This window comes from Oscarella lobularis, chromosome 1 (genome assembly GCF_947507565.1).
Source record: "Oscarella lobularis chromosome 1, ooOscLobu1.1, whole genome shotgun sequence".
Classification (NCBI taxonomy): Eukaryota; Metazoa; Porifera; class Homoscleromorpha; order Homosclerophorida; family Oscarellidae; genus Oscarella; species Oscarella lobularis.
The window spans coordinates 12,183-30,374 of NC_089175.1; the positions used below are offsets into that span (position 1 = coordinate 12,183).

An 18,192-nucleotide genomic window follows, 5' to 3' on the forward strand; every position below is an offset into this window, starting at 1 on the left:
GCACGTTAATCGCGCGCGCGTGAGGGCGGGAACACGTGATTTGCTTATCAAGGACGTACAAATATACGGATTTCTTTGAAAGAACGCGTCCGAACCGTCATTTGTCGGGTGAGAATAGAAATAGGAGAAAGTTTGATGTGTATTTTGCTTATTTTGAGACCGTGGGTTCCTATTTGAGGGCACGCTTACATCATCGAGTGCCCGATTCATCATTTTTACATTCTTTCTCTCTTTTCTGGCAAGCTTACGACATTGCTTACCTGGAAAGAAGTCGTTCTAGTCGGGTTTCGTTTAACGGGGCCCCCTTAGGAAACTCGCGCTCAATTTCGACGTGCGCGCGCGCGCAAAATTCTAACCGTATTTCTTATCTTTCTAGTTCCCAGATGTCGTCTGGGACGCGCGACTCGCTCATGTTGACGCCCGTGACAGAGAACGGCAAAAAGCCGGCGGAGGTGACCACGCCCACATTCGTTTCTAGGGCTTCTAATTCGATTAAGTAATTGATGGTACTGTACTGCGCAGGTTTTCCGCAAGGACTTTATTAGCGCAATGAAACTATCTGATGCACACTTGCTACCACGAAGTGACTATTTCCTTCTCACTGATCCATGGAAACTTGAATGGGAAAGAGGCGTTCAGGTCACACAAGAAAAATGCTAATAATAATAGTACATAATCTGTTGCTATGGCGACGACACAGGTGTGCGTCAATGAAGACAGTCTTCCACAGAAAGGGTAAGAAGGGAGAAGAGATGTTCAGTTGATTGTTACTCAATGCTACTTTCTATATATAGAAAACTAAAAAGGAAAATTGGACCTTTTGTTGAATCCGCCGCCGCCAAAAAATGCAGGGGCGTGGGCGAATTTAAAATGTAGGAGAAACAGAAACGAATTTCATTTCCTTTTATTTAATTATTTAATTTTTCCTCCTAAGGCCAAAGAACAAATTAAAATGGAAAGCCAAACTATTCAAGTCCTCTACGCCCACCTATGATATTGACGTCACAGACGCCTCTTGGCTTAGAAGAAAACGTAAACTGTGTAGCCTTCATTCCATACTCAGTACTTGTAACAATTAATCTCATATAATCAGCTGAAATCAGCCATGAAACATTCGAAAGAGCAATGACAGCTTTAGAGATAAACGTACTGTATATATAGTTAGTACTCCTATAAAATAAATTGATCGATTGCTTGGATAGTGTCACAAGAACTTGATTGATACAATTGCAACGGAAGAGGAACTTGGCATAGAATACGATGCCAGCGTTGTATGTGACGTATGCAGAGAGGTCAGATTAAATAATTCAATAATTCTTCATACTTCTATCTTGTGTGTACTGCACACAGCCGGACAGTGAAGATGGCAATGAAATGATCTTCTGTGACTCCTGCAATGTTTGCGTTCATCAGGTACGTGCATCACGTGATGTCATTCAATTTTCTTTAATTAATTAATTTAATTAAGGCGTGCTATGGGGTTCGTGTTATCCCTGAAGGCAATTGGCTTTGTCGTCCCTGTGCCAATTTTCAATCTGATCCTCATTGTGTTTTGTGTCCCAATTCAGGCGGCGCTTTTAAGCCAATCAAGTCAGTCAATAATTAACTAATTAATTAATTAATGTACTAATTAATTCAATAATCAGATTTAAACGTCAATGGTGTCACGTGAGTTGTGCACTATGGATCCCGGAAGTGGGCGTGGGCAACGTGGACAGAATGGAACCCATAACAAAAATTGAAATGATTCCAGTATAGCAACATCATCATCATATAATGATGATGATGATGACGTCATTATTTATGTAGCCAAGTCGCTGGAATCTCGTCTGTGTCTTGTGCAAAGAACGCAGTGGAGCGTGCATACAGTGCTCCGTCAAGAGCTGTACCACGTCATACCACGTAACGTGCGCTATGAAGAAAGGACTCGCCATGAAGACGGTTTTAATTCCGGGAGCAGAACCACCCGGAAATTGCGTTGAACACATTGTAAGAGAGATTTTGCGCAATATTCTTTATTTATTTTCTCTTTAGTCTCACTGTCCTAAACATTCATCATCATCATCACCATCATCTTCTTCTCCTTCTTCTTCTTCCAGCCAATCATCACAAATTGAAAATGAAGATACAAATATCAGAAAGACAAGGTAATCAACTTCCGTCTTCTCTCACAACAGTTGATTAAAATAATCCCCCCTATCTATATCTAGACTTCAGTGTTTGCAGGAAAAGTTCTACGATTTAGTTTCTATTGATGACATCAAAAAGGCTACTTTTGTGTCCGATGACGTTGCAACGTCACTCCTCACTTATTGGAAGCTAAAACGAATTGTATGTAATAGAAGAAGAAAAACAATAAACCCTTAGGGTTAGTCAATTGTTCTTTTGTCTTTCTCCAGGCTACAAAACATCCTCTTCTCGAACTTCCGGATCCTCAAAAGGAAGCCGACAAAAGAAAGAAACGAAATCAGGTAACACACGAAAAAAGAGTCACATGATGACGACGATGACGTCACGACGTCTTTGTGTCAGCAGAGGGAAATTCATCCGGGCGTGTCGGATTCTTTCCGCGCCACTCTCGAACAAGAAGACAAAATCGATTTGGAGAAATTTCTCACGCTGAGAACAGACATGGAAAAAGTGACATCAAATCCCGTATAATGACGTCATCAATATTATTCTCTCTCTATTAGGCTCGCAATCTTACGTACATGTTGGTTCGACGCGAAAGAGTCAAACGTTCCTTGTCCAAATCACGCCAAGCCGTCATTGTCAAGCAAAGTGAAATTGCGTGTAGAGAAGCTCAAAGAAGGGAGGAAGAGGAAGCGATTGCTGCCGCCGCCGCCGCCGCTGCAGCCGCCGCCGCAGCAGCCGCAGAGGCTGCAGCCGCCGCAGCCGAAACACTCAAACTTCCGCCGCCTGGAAAAGGAAAACGACGACGGCGACGACGGCGACGACGGCACACAAGCGGCGGAGGCGGAAATGTATCCTCCGCTGCTAAAATTGTCTGTCGTCACGAATCCCTTCCACCACGTGATCCACTTGAAGCGACACTTAGTGAAGACGAAGAAGATCATGAAGTGACAATAAAGAGTCGTCCTAGTTGTGCACACATTCCTGAAGCAGCGCGACGTTTGAGAGACTCTTCTCTCGCCGCAGGTAAATCCCAATTAATTATTAAATTATTAATCAATCAATCATTTTTTAGGTGCGTTGGCCAGAGGACACACGTGGACGTCATTGAAAGCAATCACAGCTCGACTAGAATTAAAACAGTCGTGTATTTTGGAGGAGAATAGGGAATGTAAGTTAGACTAAAGAAATACCCATCGCATCATCTTATATGTGGAACTCCTCTTTATTTAGCTGAGCCTTCAATTGATTTCTCAGACGTCCTAGTAAGTAAAAAGAGGATCCTTTCTTTCCCTTTAAACTAAAACCTCTTCCCTCTTTCTCAGGACTCCGTGTCCGAAGAAACAGCCAATCCGCTCTCATCATGGATGACAGCTCTAGAAAAGGTCTCGTGCGCGTGCGCGCAAAGACAAACATTCTCATAATTCTTCATCTATACATGATAGGCATTCGACGAATACAAAGACTCCATTATTCCCACAAATTCAGAAGTTTCCACGAAGATTCTCTACTGCCTCGAAGGTAACATCGCTTCAGTAATTAAAACGCAACAACAATGAGAGTCTTCTTTCTTTTATTTTAGATGAACTGGAACGCCTGTTGCGCTACACGTTCCCCAAGCAAGCGGGTCCCCTTCTGCGTAAATTTCGTCTAAAGAAGGAGCGGCTGCGACGAAGAAAACTCTTCGATGATCCCGTCACCTCTGTATATAATCGCACTTCTTCATTGGATTCGCCGCCGTCCGGAGACAGTTCCGGCGAAGTGGTGATGGCGGCGTCGTCGCCTCGACGTAAGGTGTCACGACCGCGTAATCGTCATAAGTTGTAGTAATGGAAAAAGAAGAATTGCAGTTCGTTTTGTGCTCGCATCATCGTTCAAGGGCGCGCGCGTTGTTAGTAAAAGTGTAGTCTCTGCAAGTTGATGGCTAATTAATGAGAAAAATACTTGTACCTTCAAACGGTTCGGGTTAAGTGGGCAGCAAAAAGGTCAACCAACGTACACAATGATTCGCTCGTTTTATTTTTTAAAGAAATTTCTACGTAGCAGCAGTAGCAGGACAGATTTCAACTCTGACTTGGTTCCTAAGAAGAAAGAAGTAAGTACACTACCTCCTTTTACTACTGATGCGCATATAGACCCATGGGCTGTTATTTTTTGACTAATTTCAAGGCTCAGCTAAAACCCTGGCCTTCTAAGTGAACCACGCAGTCAGCAGAATAGACCCTCTCTTATCTAAGTTTTCGCGTCACCTAATCTAAAGTAAGCGTCAATATCCCCCCTGTATTTCAGCGTCCTTGGCTCCTTTCCGTGAGCAAATAAAGTTCTTTAAGCATTTCTAAACGCCTGACGGCCTAACTAAAATTAGAGAGAGGGAAGGGAGCGTCTCCTTTCAAGCCATTCACTTATCCAAACATCCTTGAGTCCCAAGGTGTTCAGATAAGCGAGGGTTTGTTTTTTATTAGGCACTCCGTCTCAGTAGGTGTGTGGGTCACAGTATACTAGCCCCATAGTACGTACCTTTGCGGCGTCTTCATGACAACTTACGTGGTACACCTATCATTGTTCATTAGGTAAGGGTAAAACTAATGAGATGATGATTTTGCGGACCTGATTGTCAAGGCGAATTGCATCCTTGAAATGCCACTCGTCGGATTCCTCGTGAAAAAATTGCTCAAACGACTCATTGCAAATGGGGCACACCTCAACGAACGAAAAACGTTTTTGAAATGAAAAAGAGAGAGAAACTTTTAATTACCTCGTCTTCATCCGATAGTACGGGACAGCTAATAACCTTCTCTTCTTTCGGTTTCGCTTCTTCGAGCTCCATGTCAAAGACCGTACTTCGAGCTAAAGAAGAAGAAGAAGAAGAATGATCAAAGCATCTTCTCGTCATCACTCATCCACGGACCCGTATCCTCGAGTTTATCATAATCAATAAACTTTGTCCAATCCTAAAGAAACGATTCAATAGAAGAAGAAGAATTGTGCGGAAAAACGATTACGTCAGCCGGTATCATCCACTGTCTCGATGCCATCTTATTCGTTTTTTCTCTTCTGTTCATCTTGAAGTGCCAATCCAAATGAGCATCATATTCTCCGGATTTTGCGCCAATAAAACGCAGTCCACACGACGAACATTGCTGTCCAGCATGAAGCGATTCAATAACAGCAGCAATAGGCCTTCGAGGGCGAAAAGATAATAATAATAATAATTAATTAAACTCTCATCCCCGCCTCACTCTTTCAATTCAGTGAGAACGAGACGAATTGGTGGAAGCGGAAGTCGCTCAGCCGCTCCAATTTTCCGCTGATTGGACGACGACGATGACGTAGCTTGTGCTTGCGTCAGAATTCCCGACTGAAGGAGCTTCTGAAAAAGATCTGTTACAGTTGTGGCCATGTGAGGCCGAACCTTTTCAGCAAGATCTAGAGAAAGACAAGACAACGCACATTCAAAAGGTAAAAAAAGCTCTACTGTTTTGCCTACCAGAAGCATTGGTAGCCTTATTAACAGATGCATTGGAAGTTGCTGGTCTAGATGATGGTGGTGGTTGTGGAGAAGGTCGTTTGTCCAATTTTTGACTTTCCGTTCGTTTCTGTTGCAGACGCGCAAGTTCATCCTGTCTCTTTTGCCACGCTATCTCTTCCTCTCGTTGTCGTCGTAGGACTTCCTCCTCTTGCCGTCTGATTTCCTGATGCCGACGAATCAACGTTTCTTCTTCGGCGGGATCAATCAGTCGTCTTGGCCCTGGCCCACTCTCAATGACGACAATTGGTGGTGCCGCCGGTTCAGACACGTCAGGTGGCGGCGGATGACGTTCTTGTGAAGGAAGGGGCGGCGGTGGTAAAACGTTGATTTCAGAAGGATTGGGAAGAAGGGCGGGCCTCGCAAGCGGAAGAGGAGAAGGAGAAGAAGAAGGAGCAAGAGGGGGAGCAAGACGACCTTGCAACATTCTCTGCTCTTCGCGTTCCTGTTGTTGCTGATGCAATTCCTTCAAAAGACGATAGAGACGCTGCGTGTCTTTGTCGGACAAACCTCCCATTTCTAACAATCGTTGCGCCTAGAGAGGAGAGGAGGGCACGGTATAAGGGAGAGGGTAGGGGGGATGGAAAAAGAGAGGCGGACCTGACTCAACACAAAATGCTCATTGTCAAGAAGACGTTCAGACGGCATAAGCAAGAGATGGCGTAAAATCGACGACTGATGCTCGTCACTCAGCTGAGGCGAAGCCAATCGCTGCTGCGACGGCCGATGATAGGATGATGCTAATCCATCAGCTGCATCAGCATCATTTAGTCTTCGTCTCTTGCTCTGTGAATCACGTTCACGTCTATTAGGGTTCGGGTCTCTAGCACCTCTCCCTATGACGTCATGATGTCTATTTCGTTTCGGGGGCTGCGGGGGCCGTTCCACAACCTCAACAATTCGTCGAGGAGGGGGAGGAGAGTGAGGGGAGTGACGACGATGAGAAGAAGAAGAAGAAGAAGGAGGAGGAGGAGGAGAGGGTTCGTCCTGCTTAGGGGAGGATTTCATGTATTATATATAAATACGGGAGCCCGTCCCACCTTAGCTGAAAGGAATTTAGGGTTGACGTGAATCGACCCCGAGGCGGCAGTGATTGGCCAATTGGAGTCCATACCGTTCACCCGTACGTCAATTGTATACAGTTTCTTGGGTGGAAAATAAGGGCCCCACGTCTGTCTCAATTTGTATAAATCGCGACGCATCTGATCGTCAGCCTAAGCGTTAGAGAGAGAGTGTGTGTGTCCCCGTATGGAAAATAGATACATATTCCCTCCCCCCCAACCAGACCTGCTCAAAAACGGTGCAAAACGTCGATACTAAATTCTGACTAAATATTTCTATATATCGACCGCCCACGTTTTTCGTTATCGAGTCAAGTAAGTAGAGAATAGGCATTTTTCGTTTGCCTTGAACCTGAGAGAGATAGAGACTATCTATTAGTTGGAAAGGGAGGGGGCGTGGTTGCTCTAAAGGGGGGGACACGCATAAGATCGAATAAAATCAAGTCTGCTTTTATTTCTGGGAGCTCTACGATCCCAGAGCAGCCTTAAACAAGCAAAATATATGAAATGCATTATATGAATCGATAGCGACGTATGGAAACCGTAGCGTTGCGTTGAACAGACTTGGTTTAGACGAGCTTCTATTGTGCGGACGATCCCAGGCGCTGCGCTTCGGTTCTCATCGGCTAGAATGGTGAGATCGTTGATGATTGGCTTCGAGTTGATTGCCAAATTCTCCAGCGAACTCGCGTACTCCTTCATAAACTCGTCGGCGTCGGACATCTTAGAAACAAAAATGCGCATGCGCCACAGGCGTCGCAACGTTTGTTCTGCGCACGCGTCTTTCGACGTCGTTCGATTTCCGTTCCGCCGCTTCGTCTTGCGATTCTCCAATAGCCTAAACGCACTCAACTTCACTTTAGGACGAGCAGCAGCATGGATCTTCAAACGATCGCTCAAAAAGACGCCCACTTGCATCGTCTCGCTTCGATTACGCGATGCCTACAGTAGTTACTTCATCGATGACAAAGACTCTTTTCTTTCGGTCGGAACACGATTTGCGCGCACCAAGCCAGTTAACCAAGCCACGCCTACTTACATCGTTTTCTTTGTTTCTTTTAGCTCGTACACTAATAGCCATTGGGTCCTTTATTCCATGGGCGCCCTCAATTATATATGTGTGTGTCATGATTGAAATTAACTTTTTCTAGTGGGCGGCGGCGCTGAATCGATTGAATGGGCGGGGTTGTTTATCTCCTCTGAATCTCTCTCTTTCGAAGCAATGGCCAAGGCAAGTGGCTTTAGATCCTCTCACCAAACAATCGATGGTCCTCAATCATTAGTCAATCGTTCCCCTTCCCGGCGAATACGTCTGGTACGACGGTGGCGGCGGCGGCGGCGGCGGAGAATACGATATAGCAATTGGTGCTCAAGTCAAGTCCGTTACCACAGATAGCATCGTTTTTCGCACCGAAGAAGGCAATGTAAGTTACCGGTCTTCTGACTCGCCAACTCCTCTATCTTTTTCGTATTGAAAAAGGACGTTTTCTTACCTTTGGTCGACGTTGGCGAACGCCTCAAAACGATGCATCAAAACAGCGTAGAGGGAGTCGATGACATGGTAATAAATTCAATAAAATCATTATCAATATTCCTATGATTTCTTAGATTCATTTGCACGACGTTCACGAAGCGGGAATCATAAGAAATCTTCGCGTTCGATTTGGACGCGATCAGATCTACGTACAAGAGCACTTGACCTGCATCATTTATTTTAGAATATTCCCCATTGATTTAGACGTACACTGGCACCATCTTGGTTGCCATGAATCCCAACAAAAGAATGAATATTTACGGACGCGACATTGTGGAAAAATATCGCGGATCAGGCATCAAATTATCAGAAAGGCCGCCGCACATCTACGCAATCGCCAACGCCGCTCACCTTGTCATGATGAAAAGCCGCGCAAACCAATGCATTATAACAAGGTAAAGAAAACGAGTATACACGCACGTAAATTTCACACGTGTGCGTGTAGCGGCGAGAGTGGTGCCGGAAAAACGGAATCAACGAAACTGATTCTACAATTTCTGGCTGCTCAAAGTGGCCAGCATTCGTGGATTGAACAGCAAATTCTCGACGCCAATCCGATATTGGAAGGTTCGAATAAATAATTAATTAATAATACATCTGAAACTTTAATCTTTGATTGTCAGCTTTTGGTAATGCGAAGACAGTTCGTAATTACAATTCAAGTCGTTTCGGAAAGTACATCGACATTCATTTTGACGGTTCGGCCGGACAAGTGCAAGGAGCCAAAATCGAGCAATATCTCCTGGAAAAAACTCGCGTCGTCTCGCAGAACGAAAACGAGCTCAACTATCACGTTTTCTATTGCATGCTCGCCGGAATGGACGAAAACGAATTGACGGCACTCAAATTAAGTTCACACGTGGAGGAATATAACTATTTGACGCAGGGCGGATGTCCACCACTCGCTAATATGCACACAAAAGAGGAATGGATTCGTATATGTGGATCAATGAAGGTACACGTGAAGAAAACTCCCTCTCTCTCATTATTACAAATCACTCCTTTAGGTTTTGATGTTCAGTGACAAGGAAATGGAGAACATTTTCAAATTATTAGCTGCTATTTTACACATCGGAAATTTGCGATTTCGAGGTAAAAAACGACAAAATTCTCCTCGTACGTGTGTTGAGTCTTTATCTCGTACAGGAATTGAACTGCACGGTCTCGACGGCTCTCAAATTGTGAGCCACGAAACGTGCAGCATAGCAGCATCTCTCATGGAAGTACATAGAATCATTTTTTCATTTAAAAACGATGCTATTTGTATTCTTAGGTGGACGTGGACGGACTTAGTCAATGGTTCACCTACAAGTCAACGTCTGCTAGAAAGGACACAAGCATTTCTCCGCTCAGTGTTGCTCAAGCCGAAGACGTGAGGGACGCCTTTGCCAAAGGAATCTACGCTCGCCTTTTCGGCTGGGTCAATGGGAAAATCAATCGAAGTATTCATCGGCCAGAAGTGAGACGTTGATCCTATTAGATTTTGATTTGAGAGCTTTTCTTTCTAGAAATTTCGCGCTAAAGCTCTGGAAAAATTATCGCTTGGGGTGCTGGACATTTTTGGCTTTGAAAATTCAGATTTGGGGAATTAGTGAGAGACGACAACAAAATCTTCACATTCACGTATAATTCGAATTTTATTTTGACAGTTTCGAACAGCTGTGCGTAAATTACACAAACGAAAAACTTCACCAGTTTTTCTTGCGTCACATTTTTTCCATGGAACAGGTACGGTCTTTATTAATTTTTTTTATTTATTGATGAAACCCTTTCTTTGTTTTTAGGCTGAATACGAATCGGAGAAAATCAATTGGTCTCGCATTCCCTTTGTAGACAATCAAATTGTTCTTGATTTATTGGCGCTAAAGCCAATGAATCTGCTCGCTATCGTAGACGAAGAAAGTCGCTTTCCAAAGGCACGGACTCCAAAAAAATCGCATCTTCTAAAAAATCCTTTTTCGTAGGGAAACGATCGTTCGTTTCTCGAGAAATTCATTAAAAATCACGGTAAGCACGTTCACGTTGTGAAGCCCAAGCCAAACCAGACAACATTTGGCATCATTCACTTCGCCGGTTCCGTTACATACGACGCAACAGGTAACGCGAAACCACGTCAATGTCAATCATGATGATCTTCGTCACTTGAACCACGGCAGGGTTTTTGGAAAAAAATCGCGACACATTCAGCAAAGATTTGATTCGTCTTCTAAATCTCAGTCGATCGCAATTTCTTCAGGATCTTTTTGAAGACGACTTACACGCAATGGTAGTAGATGAATGATGTAGTAGAGACTTCATGTATGCTTGTTGTATAGACGTACAAAGCTCCGCCTACCCTAGCAACCCAATTCAAGCTATCGCTCGGTCAACTAATGAATATTTTGGGAAGTTGTAAACCATTTTTCGTTCGCTGCATCAAGCCAAACATGCTGCAAAAACCAATGGTAACTCTCGCTCTCTCTCTCCTCGTGATTAAAACGTTTCCTTGTCTAGCTATTTGAACGAAAGCTGTGTCTCCAACAGCTAAGATACTCAGGAATGATGGAGACTGTCAAGTAACAAACAAATCGCATTGAAATTCCCTCCTTTTTATTTTTTTTAGAATTCGTATTGCTGGATATCCAATTCGTTTGCCTTTTGAAGATTTCGTCGAGCGATACCGCATTCTCTTGCCGGACGTCTCCGCCCAACTGAAACCCGGTTCAAATCCCGATTATCGATCCATGGGACTAATGATGGGTCGCGTGCTTCTCGCCGAAAAAGACTGGCAAGCCGGACGCACAAAAATGTTTATAAAAGTAAAACAGCCACTTCTCGCACTTCTCTCTTTTTTAATTTTTGACCCCGCTTCATACATAGGAAAGCGAAAACGTGATGCTGGAGAAAGCGAGAGCACTGATCATCGAAACGAGTGCCATCAAAATTCAACGAGCCGTTCGCTTTTGGATTTTTCGACGATATTTAGCGAGAATCCGAGCCGCCGTCAAAGTCGTTCAAAGAGCGTGGAGAACGGTCGTGACGAGACGTAACTTTCTCAAGGTTCGTTGACCCCGCCCACCCGGAAGCTGGACATAAAATCATTATTTCGATTTCTAGATGCGATTGGGTTTCATCAAATTGCAGGCGGCGGTGAGACGAAGAAGACAACGTCGAAAATTCTTGAGCATACGTCGAAAAGTTGTCGCCGTTCAGGTTTGTTGAGAGGAGGAGGAGAAATCGCGTTCTTTCTTCAACTCTTTGTTGTTGTTGTGCAGGCTCGATGTCGAGGTTTTCTCGTGCGTACAGTGTGTCAAACGAAACGACGTTCAGTGATCATCATGCAGTGTTTGGTGCGACGTTGGCTTGCAAGAAGACGGGTGAGTGAAATCACAGCGTAACGTAACGTAAGACTCTTCTCGTGATTGGTCGCCTGCCTTTGTGATGTCATCGTTCCTCCTTGACCATATTTGGAGCTTACGTTACGCGTTACGTCGCTAGTCTTGCATTTCTAATGATTGTAGTTTGCTGAGCGTTTGAAAGAGGCTGGTATTACTCAAGAAAAATTACTAGTCGAGCAAAGACTGAAAAAAGAGCAAGAGGTCAGTCAAGACACCGGCGGAAAACATTCTTTTTATTTGTTTGTTTGTTTTCTAGGAAAGAGAAACTGCGCGACGAGCGCAAGAGGAATTGGAGCGCCTGGCCGAAATTGCTCACGAAGAGGAAGAGAGAGCTCGGCGCGAACAAGAAGAGGAGGAACGTTGTCGACGAGAAGCGGAAGAAGCAGAACGTCGACGAGAAGAGGAACGTCTTCGACGATTAGACATCGAACGTCGATTGAAGGAAGAAGAAGAAAAAGAGAAAGAAAGAACCGAAAAAGAGACGATGATGGAAATGGAATTGGACGAATTTCGTCGAATGCAGGAAAAGGAAATGGAAACTCAATTTTGGAAAGACAATCGATTCAGCACAATTCTCGGCGAAGAAAAAGTGAGAAAAAGAGAAAAACGAATATGACGACTTTTAATATTAAATTTTCTAGGCTTTTGGTTTTGAAACTCCAGCTAAAGTTCCAGCAAAAATGGTCGACACAGCAGTGCAATCAACACCCCCAACAGCCTTTGTTCCTCTCCCTGGAGCCATCGAAGAATCCTTCAATCTTTCTCCCATCGAAGAACCGGAAGCGCTCAGCTCTCTTCAAGACGAAGAAGACGAAGCTAAAGTACTTTCATTAGCTAAACCACTCACCACATTATTTCATTTTCTTCTTGAAGGATTTACCAGAGAAAATCGTAGTCAAGTACAAATTTAGCAAATTTATGGCCACCTATTTTCAACGTTCGTCGTCGTGCGGCGGTTTTTCTCGACGACCGTTGAAAGAGAGCCTACTCTTCTACAAGGATCCCGTCCAAAGCGCGGTAAGCCCCCACCGGAAATTTCTTCTATAAACTCCAACGTTGATTTGGGCGTACAGACAGCCGTTTATCTCTATAAATGCATCATGCAATTCATGGGGGATTGGCAAGAAGGTCGAGGTCGTCGACCTGACGATGTGGTTAGTACACAGTGGCGTGGCGAAAAAAATTGATATTCGAGAATTTCTACTCCTTAGGAAACGGGCGCTATTTTTGGCCAAATTCGTCAAAATCAGCTGAGAAGCAGAACGTTTCCCTTGCCTACGTATCGTTTGACAAAACTAGAGAAAGTTCATTACATTGCAGGCCACGGAATTCTTTATCCAAGTCTAAGGCAAGTAGTCTGCGTCCAAGAAGTCTTATTATTAGAATCTCTCTCTATCCGTAGAGACGAAATCTTTTGCATTCTCTACAAACAGATCTACGGAAATCCGAATCAATCAAGCAAAGCTCTAGGATGGATTCTCTTCTGTCTTTGTCTTTGCTCTTTCTTCCCCTCAAAACGGGTAAGACAGCCTCCTCTTCTTCTTTTTCAAATAATTCGACTTCTCGTAGCTTCTTCCCTATCTTCGTCGCTACATCAAATCGGGTCCGAAAGGCTACTCGCCGTTTTGCGAAGAAAAACTTAAGCGAACGTTAGAAAACGGAACTCGACACTGGCCCCCAAGTTTTATTGAACTCCAAGTAAGTTAAATCAACGAGGATTTTTATCGTCGTCGTCGCGACGGCGGCGTGGCTTTCTCCCCAGGCGGCTAAATCCGGCGAATTGTGTCGCATACCCGTGTCACTGATGGACGGACACGTCAAATTCGTTCTCATCGATTCTGCGACAACAGCTAAGGAACTCTGCTACATTCTCGCCGATAAAATTCAATTGGACAGCTCATTTGGCTTCGCAATCTACATTTCAGTATTCGGAAAGGTAAATAAACGCAACGTATTTAATCTTTAATCTCTATACTCTATATAGGTTTATAATCTGGGTTCGGAAGACTATCGTATCATGGATGCTGTGTCGCCTTGCGAACAGTTTGGTCTTCTTTACAGCGGCGGCGGAAGCGGAAGTGACGAAGCAGGCGGCGACTTTCAAGATTGCCCGTGGCGCTTGCTCTTCTGCAAGGAAATTTTCACGCCGTGGAACGAAGAAATCGCCGCCAATCCAATTGCGACGAATCTGATTTACGAGCAAATCATAAGGGGTCTCAAATCGGGCGAATACACGTGCGACGACGTGAGAAAAAACACTACTTTTCATATTAAAATAATTCATTTTTCGGCGCCGGCGCTATAGGCCCAAGAACTAGCTACAATCCTCGCTCAACAGTACTACGTTCAACACGGAAAGGGACTCACGTCAAAACGACTTCAAGCCGACTTGGACGCTCTTCTACCAAGAAAAGCGTTGAATCAAATGACAGTGAAGAAATGGGCGTCACTCGTCAAATCCAGGCATTCCAAGGTACAAAACAAATAGAAAATACGACTACCCCACACGTAATTTTATCGTTATAGGGAGCCTTCGTTCAAAAACAGGCTTTACCCATGGACGTCAAATGCGACGTCGTCAATTTCGCTCGCACTCGTTGGCCCATTAAGTTTTCTCGTCTCTACGCAGCGCAGGAGATCTCTTCCGGCGGAAGAAGCGGCGGCGTTCTTCGAGTCGCTATCAATTCCGAGGGTCTTTTTCTTTTCCGCGACGACTGGTCGCCTCTTTTCGAGTTTTCCTACGCCGACATCGTACGCGTGTCGCGCTCGACGGCCGAGCCGTCCGCGCCCGCGCAGCGACAGCGAAAAAAACCGACGTCAAGTCGTCGAAGAGTCGGTTTCGTCGTCGTGTCGTGGCGTCACGGCGAAAAGCGATTCGCGTCTCCGAACGCGAGCGAAATTTGCCGTCTAGTCGGCGAATTTCTCGACGGACTTCGAAGCCGTTCGCGTTACGTCGTCGCAACGCGAGACGCCGTAGAAGGAGGTAGCATACATCCGACTACAACTACTCTACTCTATTTTGAATTCTAGAAAACATTATCAGTGCAAAACGAGGCGATTTGCTCGTTCTGACGAAGCCGTTCTACAAAGCGGCCGGCGAAAAACAAGAGGGTCATCTGTGGCTCGAGGGAACGTGTGCTCGAACGCGAGAAAGTGGCGTCTTCCCAGCAGACAGCGTCTACGTTTTACCGGCTCTCACAAATCCACCCGAATCTCAAACAGCAGCGGTGCGTCACACACTCAAACCGCCACGATTTTTATATTTTTTAGTCTCGATTGGCGTCTATGGCTACGGGCACCGACGTCGAATCGTTTCTTTTCGGGGAGGGAACGGAATGGAGAGGCGACGTCGGAACGACGACGAAAACGGCGTCGAAAGGAAAAGCGACTCGACGACCCATCACCGTTACGACGTTTCGTACTCTCGAAGAGTTTTCAGTGCAGAACTTTGCTCTTGGATCGAAGAAAGACGCGGCGGAGAATAAGAAGCATCCTTTGTGGTCCTTCTCAAAGGTCGAAAGCTGGAGGGACCCTATAGAGTTCTTTTTATCCGTTTTCTTTGCACAGAATCCCATCAAGCGTCCTCTACTTAAGTCGTTGGTCAAAAAGGATGGTCGACCGACGGAAAACGGTCTAGATGCAATGAAAATGTTTCTTAATATCCTTTCGTTCACGTGCTCATCTTCTTCGACTTTTTATTGATGCGTTTCCTTAATTAATTCGATCTTTTACCTATCTTGAAGTATTGCGGAGAGTATCCAAGCAGACAATCGACCGAAGTGACGGAATTGACGGACGAATTATTCGCTACGGCCATCGAACACGACGAACTCAAAGACGAACTCTATTGTCAGATTGTCAAACAACTGACCAATAACAAGAATAGGTCAACTAACGCAAATAGTCAATGTGAAGGAGAAAGGAAGGAAAAATTTATTGTTTATTCTTAGGCACAGCGAGAAAAAAATGTGGGAATTGCTCTGGTTGGTTACGGGCCTTTTCTCTTGCAGGTAGGAGAGAAAATAAAAACGTTATTAGAAAGACTGCTCCTTTTGCTTTCTAGTCCCGATCTTACAAAGGAAGTGAACGCTTTTTTGCACTGCTATTCCCAGCGCTCTTCTTTGGCTCGCGAGTGCCAGCAACGACTCAGTTCCTGCGCAAAGTGAGTACAGTACACTAGCATAGTGTTCCGTTAAATTGGCTCCGCGCCGCAGATCAGGACTGAGTAGAAAATATCCTCCTCACATCGTCGAAGTTTATGCAGTACAGGTACCTAGAAAAGCGTGCTCATTACTACCTTATTATTCTTTATTTTTAGACGTCAAATAGGCGTTGTTATCACAAAGTCTCATTCCCAGACGGATCGGAGAGAGTAAGCTCAAGCTCTGGCGACGGGGAGGGGCACAACACTCTCATTTTTCTCTCTAGACGTTCCCTGTTTCTTCGAGAACAAAAGTTACAGATTTGGCTCGCGCAATAGCGGCCGATTTGGGAATAACGAAGGCGGAATGCTTCGACTTGCTGATCGAATTCAACGGAGAATGTAAGAAAACTCGTCTACCTTTAATTAAGAATTAAGCGCCTTCCAATACTTTGATCTTGAAGCACACGCAATCGAAGGAAATCATTTCTTTTTCGACTTCATACGCCACTTCATAGAGACAACAATCAAACGCGGTAAATCAATAGGGAATAATTCTAGAATTTTTTTAAAAAATCTACTTCAGTGTCTGGTGGACTCAGCACTTCGTACAAGATCATTTACCTCAAGAAACTGTGGCTGGTCACTCGCATTGGAGCCGAGCCTCTCGTTGACCACACCTTTCATTTTCCTCAAGTATAAGTCTCCTAGCGCCTTGATCAATTCTTTTGTGCGACGTTCCGCGCGTATAGGAGCTTCCCAAATACCTCCAAGGCTATCACCAAGCGTCCTTCACGCACTGTCCCAAATTGGGAGCCTTGCTCTATCGCATCAATTTCGGTCGCAACAAAACGCTCTTTTCTGCCTTTGAGTAAACATTTCACACACACACAAAGTAGTAGTAGTTGATCAGCGTCGACTCGTTTTAGAACCGTTCTTGCGCAGCTGGTACCAGCCAATTTTGTGGGCCAGATGAAAATCGCCGACTGGAGAAAGGTACTGCCCTATAGAGATGCCGTTTGATCTTATTTTTCTTCTATTGTAGCTTATAGAAGAAGAATGGGAAAAATTGCCTAAGAACATGTCAAAGGAAAAGGCTCAGAGTCACTTTTTGGAAATGTTGTCCGAATTGAAAACGTTCGGTTCCGCTCTTTTTCCCGTCAAAGTGAACAATCCCAATTTCTCCAATCTCTATGTATGTAATGTTTGTGTGTGTTCATCTAGCAATCTGTTGATCGTCGTCTTCCAAATATGGTAATCATTGCAGTCAATGCCAAGGGAATTCATCTCCTCTCACCTGACACTAAGGCAACCTAGAAAAGAAAGCCCCCTGCATTGCGTAACGTTCTTCTCCTTACAGGACGTTCTCTATTCGTCCAGTTTCAACGAAATCATGAACTGGAGCAGCGGCTCGGACTACTTTCACTTGAGTACGGGCGACATCACGCGCGGAGGATCCGGTCTGCGTTTCCTTTGCGAAACGACCCTAGTGCGTTGCGCAGACGAAACAATCTGACGAGCCTTGACTCTATTTACTAGGGGCCAAAGATAGAAAATTTGATATCGAGCTACGTGGCTCAAGTGAACAAGACCTCTACGAAAAACAAGTCGTTAGCACAGCGAAGAAAAGAGAGTAGCAGCGCAAACAGGCCAACTTTCTACTAATAAAAAAAACAAGAATTTGTTTTGTACTACGTAAGTTTCGTAGAATTATTAAAAAAAGTGTCGGTGTGTATTTTCGATAAATTGAGTAATATCTTCAGTAATCATCAGGCGCTCCTCCATCTACATAGTTACCAGTGACATCAGCTCCACTGAAATCAAACCCTGGATGCTGCAAATAAGAAACTCACTCAAAAAAATTCAAATATCTTCTGTAATAATGAATACATACTTGTCTCTGATATTTTTCCAATGCCATCTTTTTTTGCATATTCTGCAACGTGATGGCATCAAGTGCATATTGATCTTTGAGCAGCGCTTCCCAGCAAGTTTTCACATGTCGACTCGACTTGACAAGCGTAAGCCGAACGAGACGTTGATCCTCTGCACCCATTTACCTTCCAAATCTATTTTTTAAATAAGGAATTTCGGAAACTGACCGATTGTCCAAACGGAATCATCTGCGATTACAGTGCGGAAAAGTTCGCCCTATTTATCATTGTTCTACAACAAAATCGTCCCTTGTTTGACTTTGCGACCTTTAGTATCGTCTTTCCTTTGACGTTCAGCGTGATTTGGCTCGGTTTGATGTCGCACGTGACGTCCCTGCCGCGAGTTCCATCTTCTACGTTTACTTCTATCACTATCTCGTCCATTGTTTGACTCCACGAGCCCCACGGTGTCGTCGCTTGGACGATACCTGCTTTCTCGTCAAAGTGGGTCATGCCTAATTATTTATTCCCATACTGCAACCGATT

The 18,192-nt window shown here is 44.5% G+C and overlaps 4 protein-coding genes across 7 annotated transcripts; 2 read left to right on the forward strand and 2 right to left on the reverse strand.

The window, feature by feature from the left end:
* The first annotated feature begins 17 nt into the window (after nt 1–17).
* Nucleotides 18–4,122, forward strand: LOC136197087 (protein Jade-1-like). Of its 2 annotated transcripts, none has more exons than XM_065986778.1 (22): nt 18–108; nt 377–452; nt 523–639; nt 701–735; nt 795–872; nt 935–1,032; nt 1,094–1,146; nt 1,203–1,292; nt 1,351–1,413; nt 1,469–1,590; nt 1,647–1,752; nt 1,810–1,989; nt 2,035–2,147; nt 2,211–2,331; nt 2,400–2,471; nt 2,533–2,640; nt 2,694–3,159; nt 3,209–3,304; nt 3,367–3,398; nt 3,459–3,518; nt 3,579–3,654; nt 3,716–4,122. In XM_065986778.1, the coding sequence occupies exons 2-22, from the start codon at nt 384–386 to the stop codon at nt 3,958–3,960; spliced, it is 2,400 nt and encodes a 799-aa protein (XP_065842850.1). In that variant the 5' UTR covers nt 18–108; nt 377–383; the 3' UTR covers nt 3,961–4,122. The 2 variants fall into 2 exon arrangements, with proteins under 2 accessions (XP_065842850.1, XP_065842859.1); XM_065986787.1 differs by having other exon boundaries at nt 2,536–2,640.
* Nucleotides 4,123–4,131: 9 nt separating this feature from the next.
* Nucleotides 4,132–7,465, reverse strand: LOC136197103 (polyadenylation and cleavage factor homolog 11-like). Of its 2 annotated transcripts, XM_065986825.1 has the most exons (12): nt 7,285–7,465; nt 6,947–7,072; nt 6,700–6,873; nt 6,260–6,646; nt 5,621–6,194; nt 5,373–5,559; nt 5,136–5,313; nt 5,042–5,084; nt 4,889–4,980; nt 4,741–4,833; nt 4,651–4,686; nt 4,132–4,214 (listed from the first exon to the last, which is right to left on the reverse strand). In XM_065986825.1, the coding sequence occupies exons 1-12, from the start codon at nt 7,462–7,464 to the stop codon at nt 4,197–4,199; spliced, it is 2,088 nt and encodes a 695-aa protein (XP_065842897.1). In that variant the 5' UTR covers nt 7,465; the 3' UTR covers nt 4,132–4,196. The 2 variants fall into 2 exon arrangements, with proteins under 2 accessions (XP_065842897.1, XP_065842896.1); XM_065986824.1 differs by having other exon boundaries at nt 4,132–4,686.
* Nucleotides 7,466–7,513: 48 nt separating this feature from the next.
* Nucleotides 7,514–17,507, forward strand: LOC136197071 (myosin-VIIa-like). Of its 2 annotated transcripts, XM_065986765.1 has the most exons (51): nt 7,514–7,705; nt 7,872–7,951; nt 8,004–8,144; nt 8,201–8,281; nt 8,329–8,403; nt 8,459–8,649; nt 8,700–8,821; nt 8,878–9,209; nt 9,262–9,346; nt 9,401–9,477; nt 9,528–9,713; nt 9,763–9,845; nt 9,904–9,982; nt 10,039–10,170; nt 10,219–10,351; nt 10,411–10,520; nt 10,570–10,698; nt 10,748–10,809; nt 10,857–11,052; nt 11,114–11,293; nt 11,351–11,446; nt 11,509–11,610; nt 11,755–11,832; nt 11,888–12,220; nt 12,273–12,452; nt 12,505–12,648; nt 12,705–12,785; nt 12,843–12,979; nt 13,034–13,151; nt 13,201–13,329; nt 13,394–13,567; nt 13,616–13,876; nt 13,937–14,104; nt 14,158–14,614; nt 14,662–14,858; nt 14,902–15,144; nt 15,199–15,289; nt 15,364–15,517; nt 15,582–15,641; nt 15,695–15,793; nt 15,846–15,900; nt 15,950–16,003; nt 16,060–16,174; nt 16,237–16,308; nt 16,359–16,468; nt 16,525–16,643; nt 16,702–16,768; nt 16,818–16,937; nt 16,997–17,080; nt 17,133–17,261; nt 17,312–17,507. In XM_065986765.1, the coding sequence occupies exons 2-51, from the start codon at nt 7,943–7,945 to the stop codon at nt 17,435–17,437; spliced, it is 6,756 nt and encodes a 2,251-aa protein (XP_065842837.1). In that variant the 5' UTR covers nt 7,514–7,705; nt 7,872–7,942; the 3' UTR covers nt 17,438–17,507. The 2 variants fall into 2 exon arrangements, with proteins under 2 accessions (XP_065842837.1, XP_065842829.1); XM_065986757.1 differs by having other exon boundaries at nt 7,514–7,951.
* LOC136197177 (nudC domain-containing protein 2-like) lies at nt 17,304–18,188 on the reverse strand. The gene is made up of 4 exons (XM_065986889.1): nt 17,974–18,188; nt 17,875–17,923; nt 17,667–17,818; nt 17,304–17,606 (listed from the first exon to the last, which is right to left on the reverse strand). Exons 1-4 carry the CDS (start codon nt 18,157–18,159, stop codon nt 17,532–17,534), a joined length of 462 nt encoding a protein of 153 aa, XP_065842961.1. The 5' UTR covers nt 18,160–18,188; the 3' UTR covers nt 17,304–17,531.
* Nucleotides 18,189–18,192: the final 4 nt, after the last annotated feature.

Excerpts from the sequence above, each read along its gene's own strand:
- LOC136197103 (XM_065986824.1), bottom strand. The coding sequence starts at position 7,464 with ATGCGCATTTTTGTTTCTAAGATGTCCGACGCCGACGAGTTTATGAAG. Across the intron at positions 6,195-6,259 it reads AGCATTTTGTGTTGAGTCAG|GCGCAACGATTGTTAGAAAT; the intron begins GTCCGCCTCTCT and ends TCTCCTCTCTAG. Across the intron at positions 5,314-5,372 it reads GTTCTCACTGAATTGAAAGA|GCCTATTGCTGCTGTTATTG; the intron begins GTGAGGCGGGGA and ends TCGCCCTCGAAG.
- LOC136197087 (XM_065986778.1), top strand. The coding sequence starts at position 384 with ATGTCGTCTGGGACGCGCGACTCGCTCATGTTGACGCCCGTGACAGAG. Across the intron at positions 1,293-1,350 it reads TATGTGACGTATGCAGAGAG|CCGGACAGTGAAGATGGCAA; the intron begins GTCAGATTAAAT and ends TACTGCACACAG. Across the intron at positions 3,160-3,208 it reads AGACTCTTCTCTCGCCGCAG|GTGCGTTGGCCAGAGGACAC; the intron begins GTAAATCCCAAT and ends ATCATTTTTTAG.
- LOC136197177 (XM_065986889.1), bottom strand. The coding sequence starts at position 18,159 with ATGACCCACTTTGACGAGAAAGCAGGTATCGTCCAAGCGACGACACCG. Across the intron at positions 17,819-17,874 it reads TGATTCCGTTTGGACAATCG|AGGATCAACGTCTCGTTCGG; the intron begins GTCAGTTTCCGA and ends AAATGGGTGCAG. Across the intron at positions 17,607-17,666 it reads TGGAAAAATATCAGAGACAA|CATCCAGGGTTTGATTTCAG; the intron begins GTATGTATTCAT and ends TCTTATTTGCAG.
- LOC136197071 (XM_065986757.1), top strand. Across the intron at positions 9,210-9,261 it reads GTATATGTGGATCAATGAAG|GTTTTGATGTTCAGTGACAA; the intron begins GTACACGTGAAG and ends TCACTCCTTTAG. Across the intron at positions 10,521-10,569 it reads AAGACGACTTACACGCAATG|ACGTACAAAGCTCCGCCTAC; the intron begins GTAGTAGATGAA and ends CTTGTTGTATAG.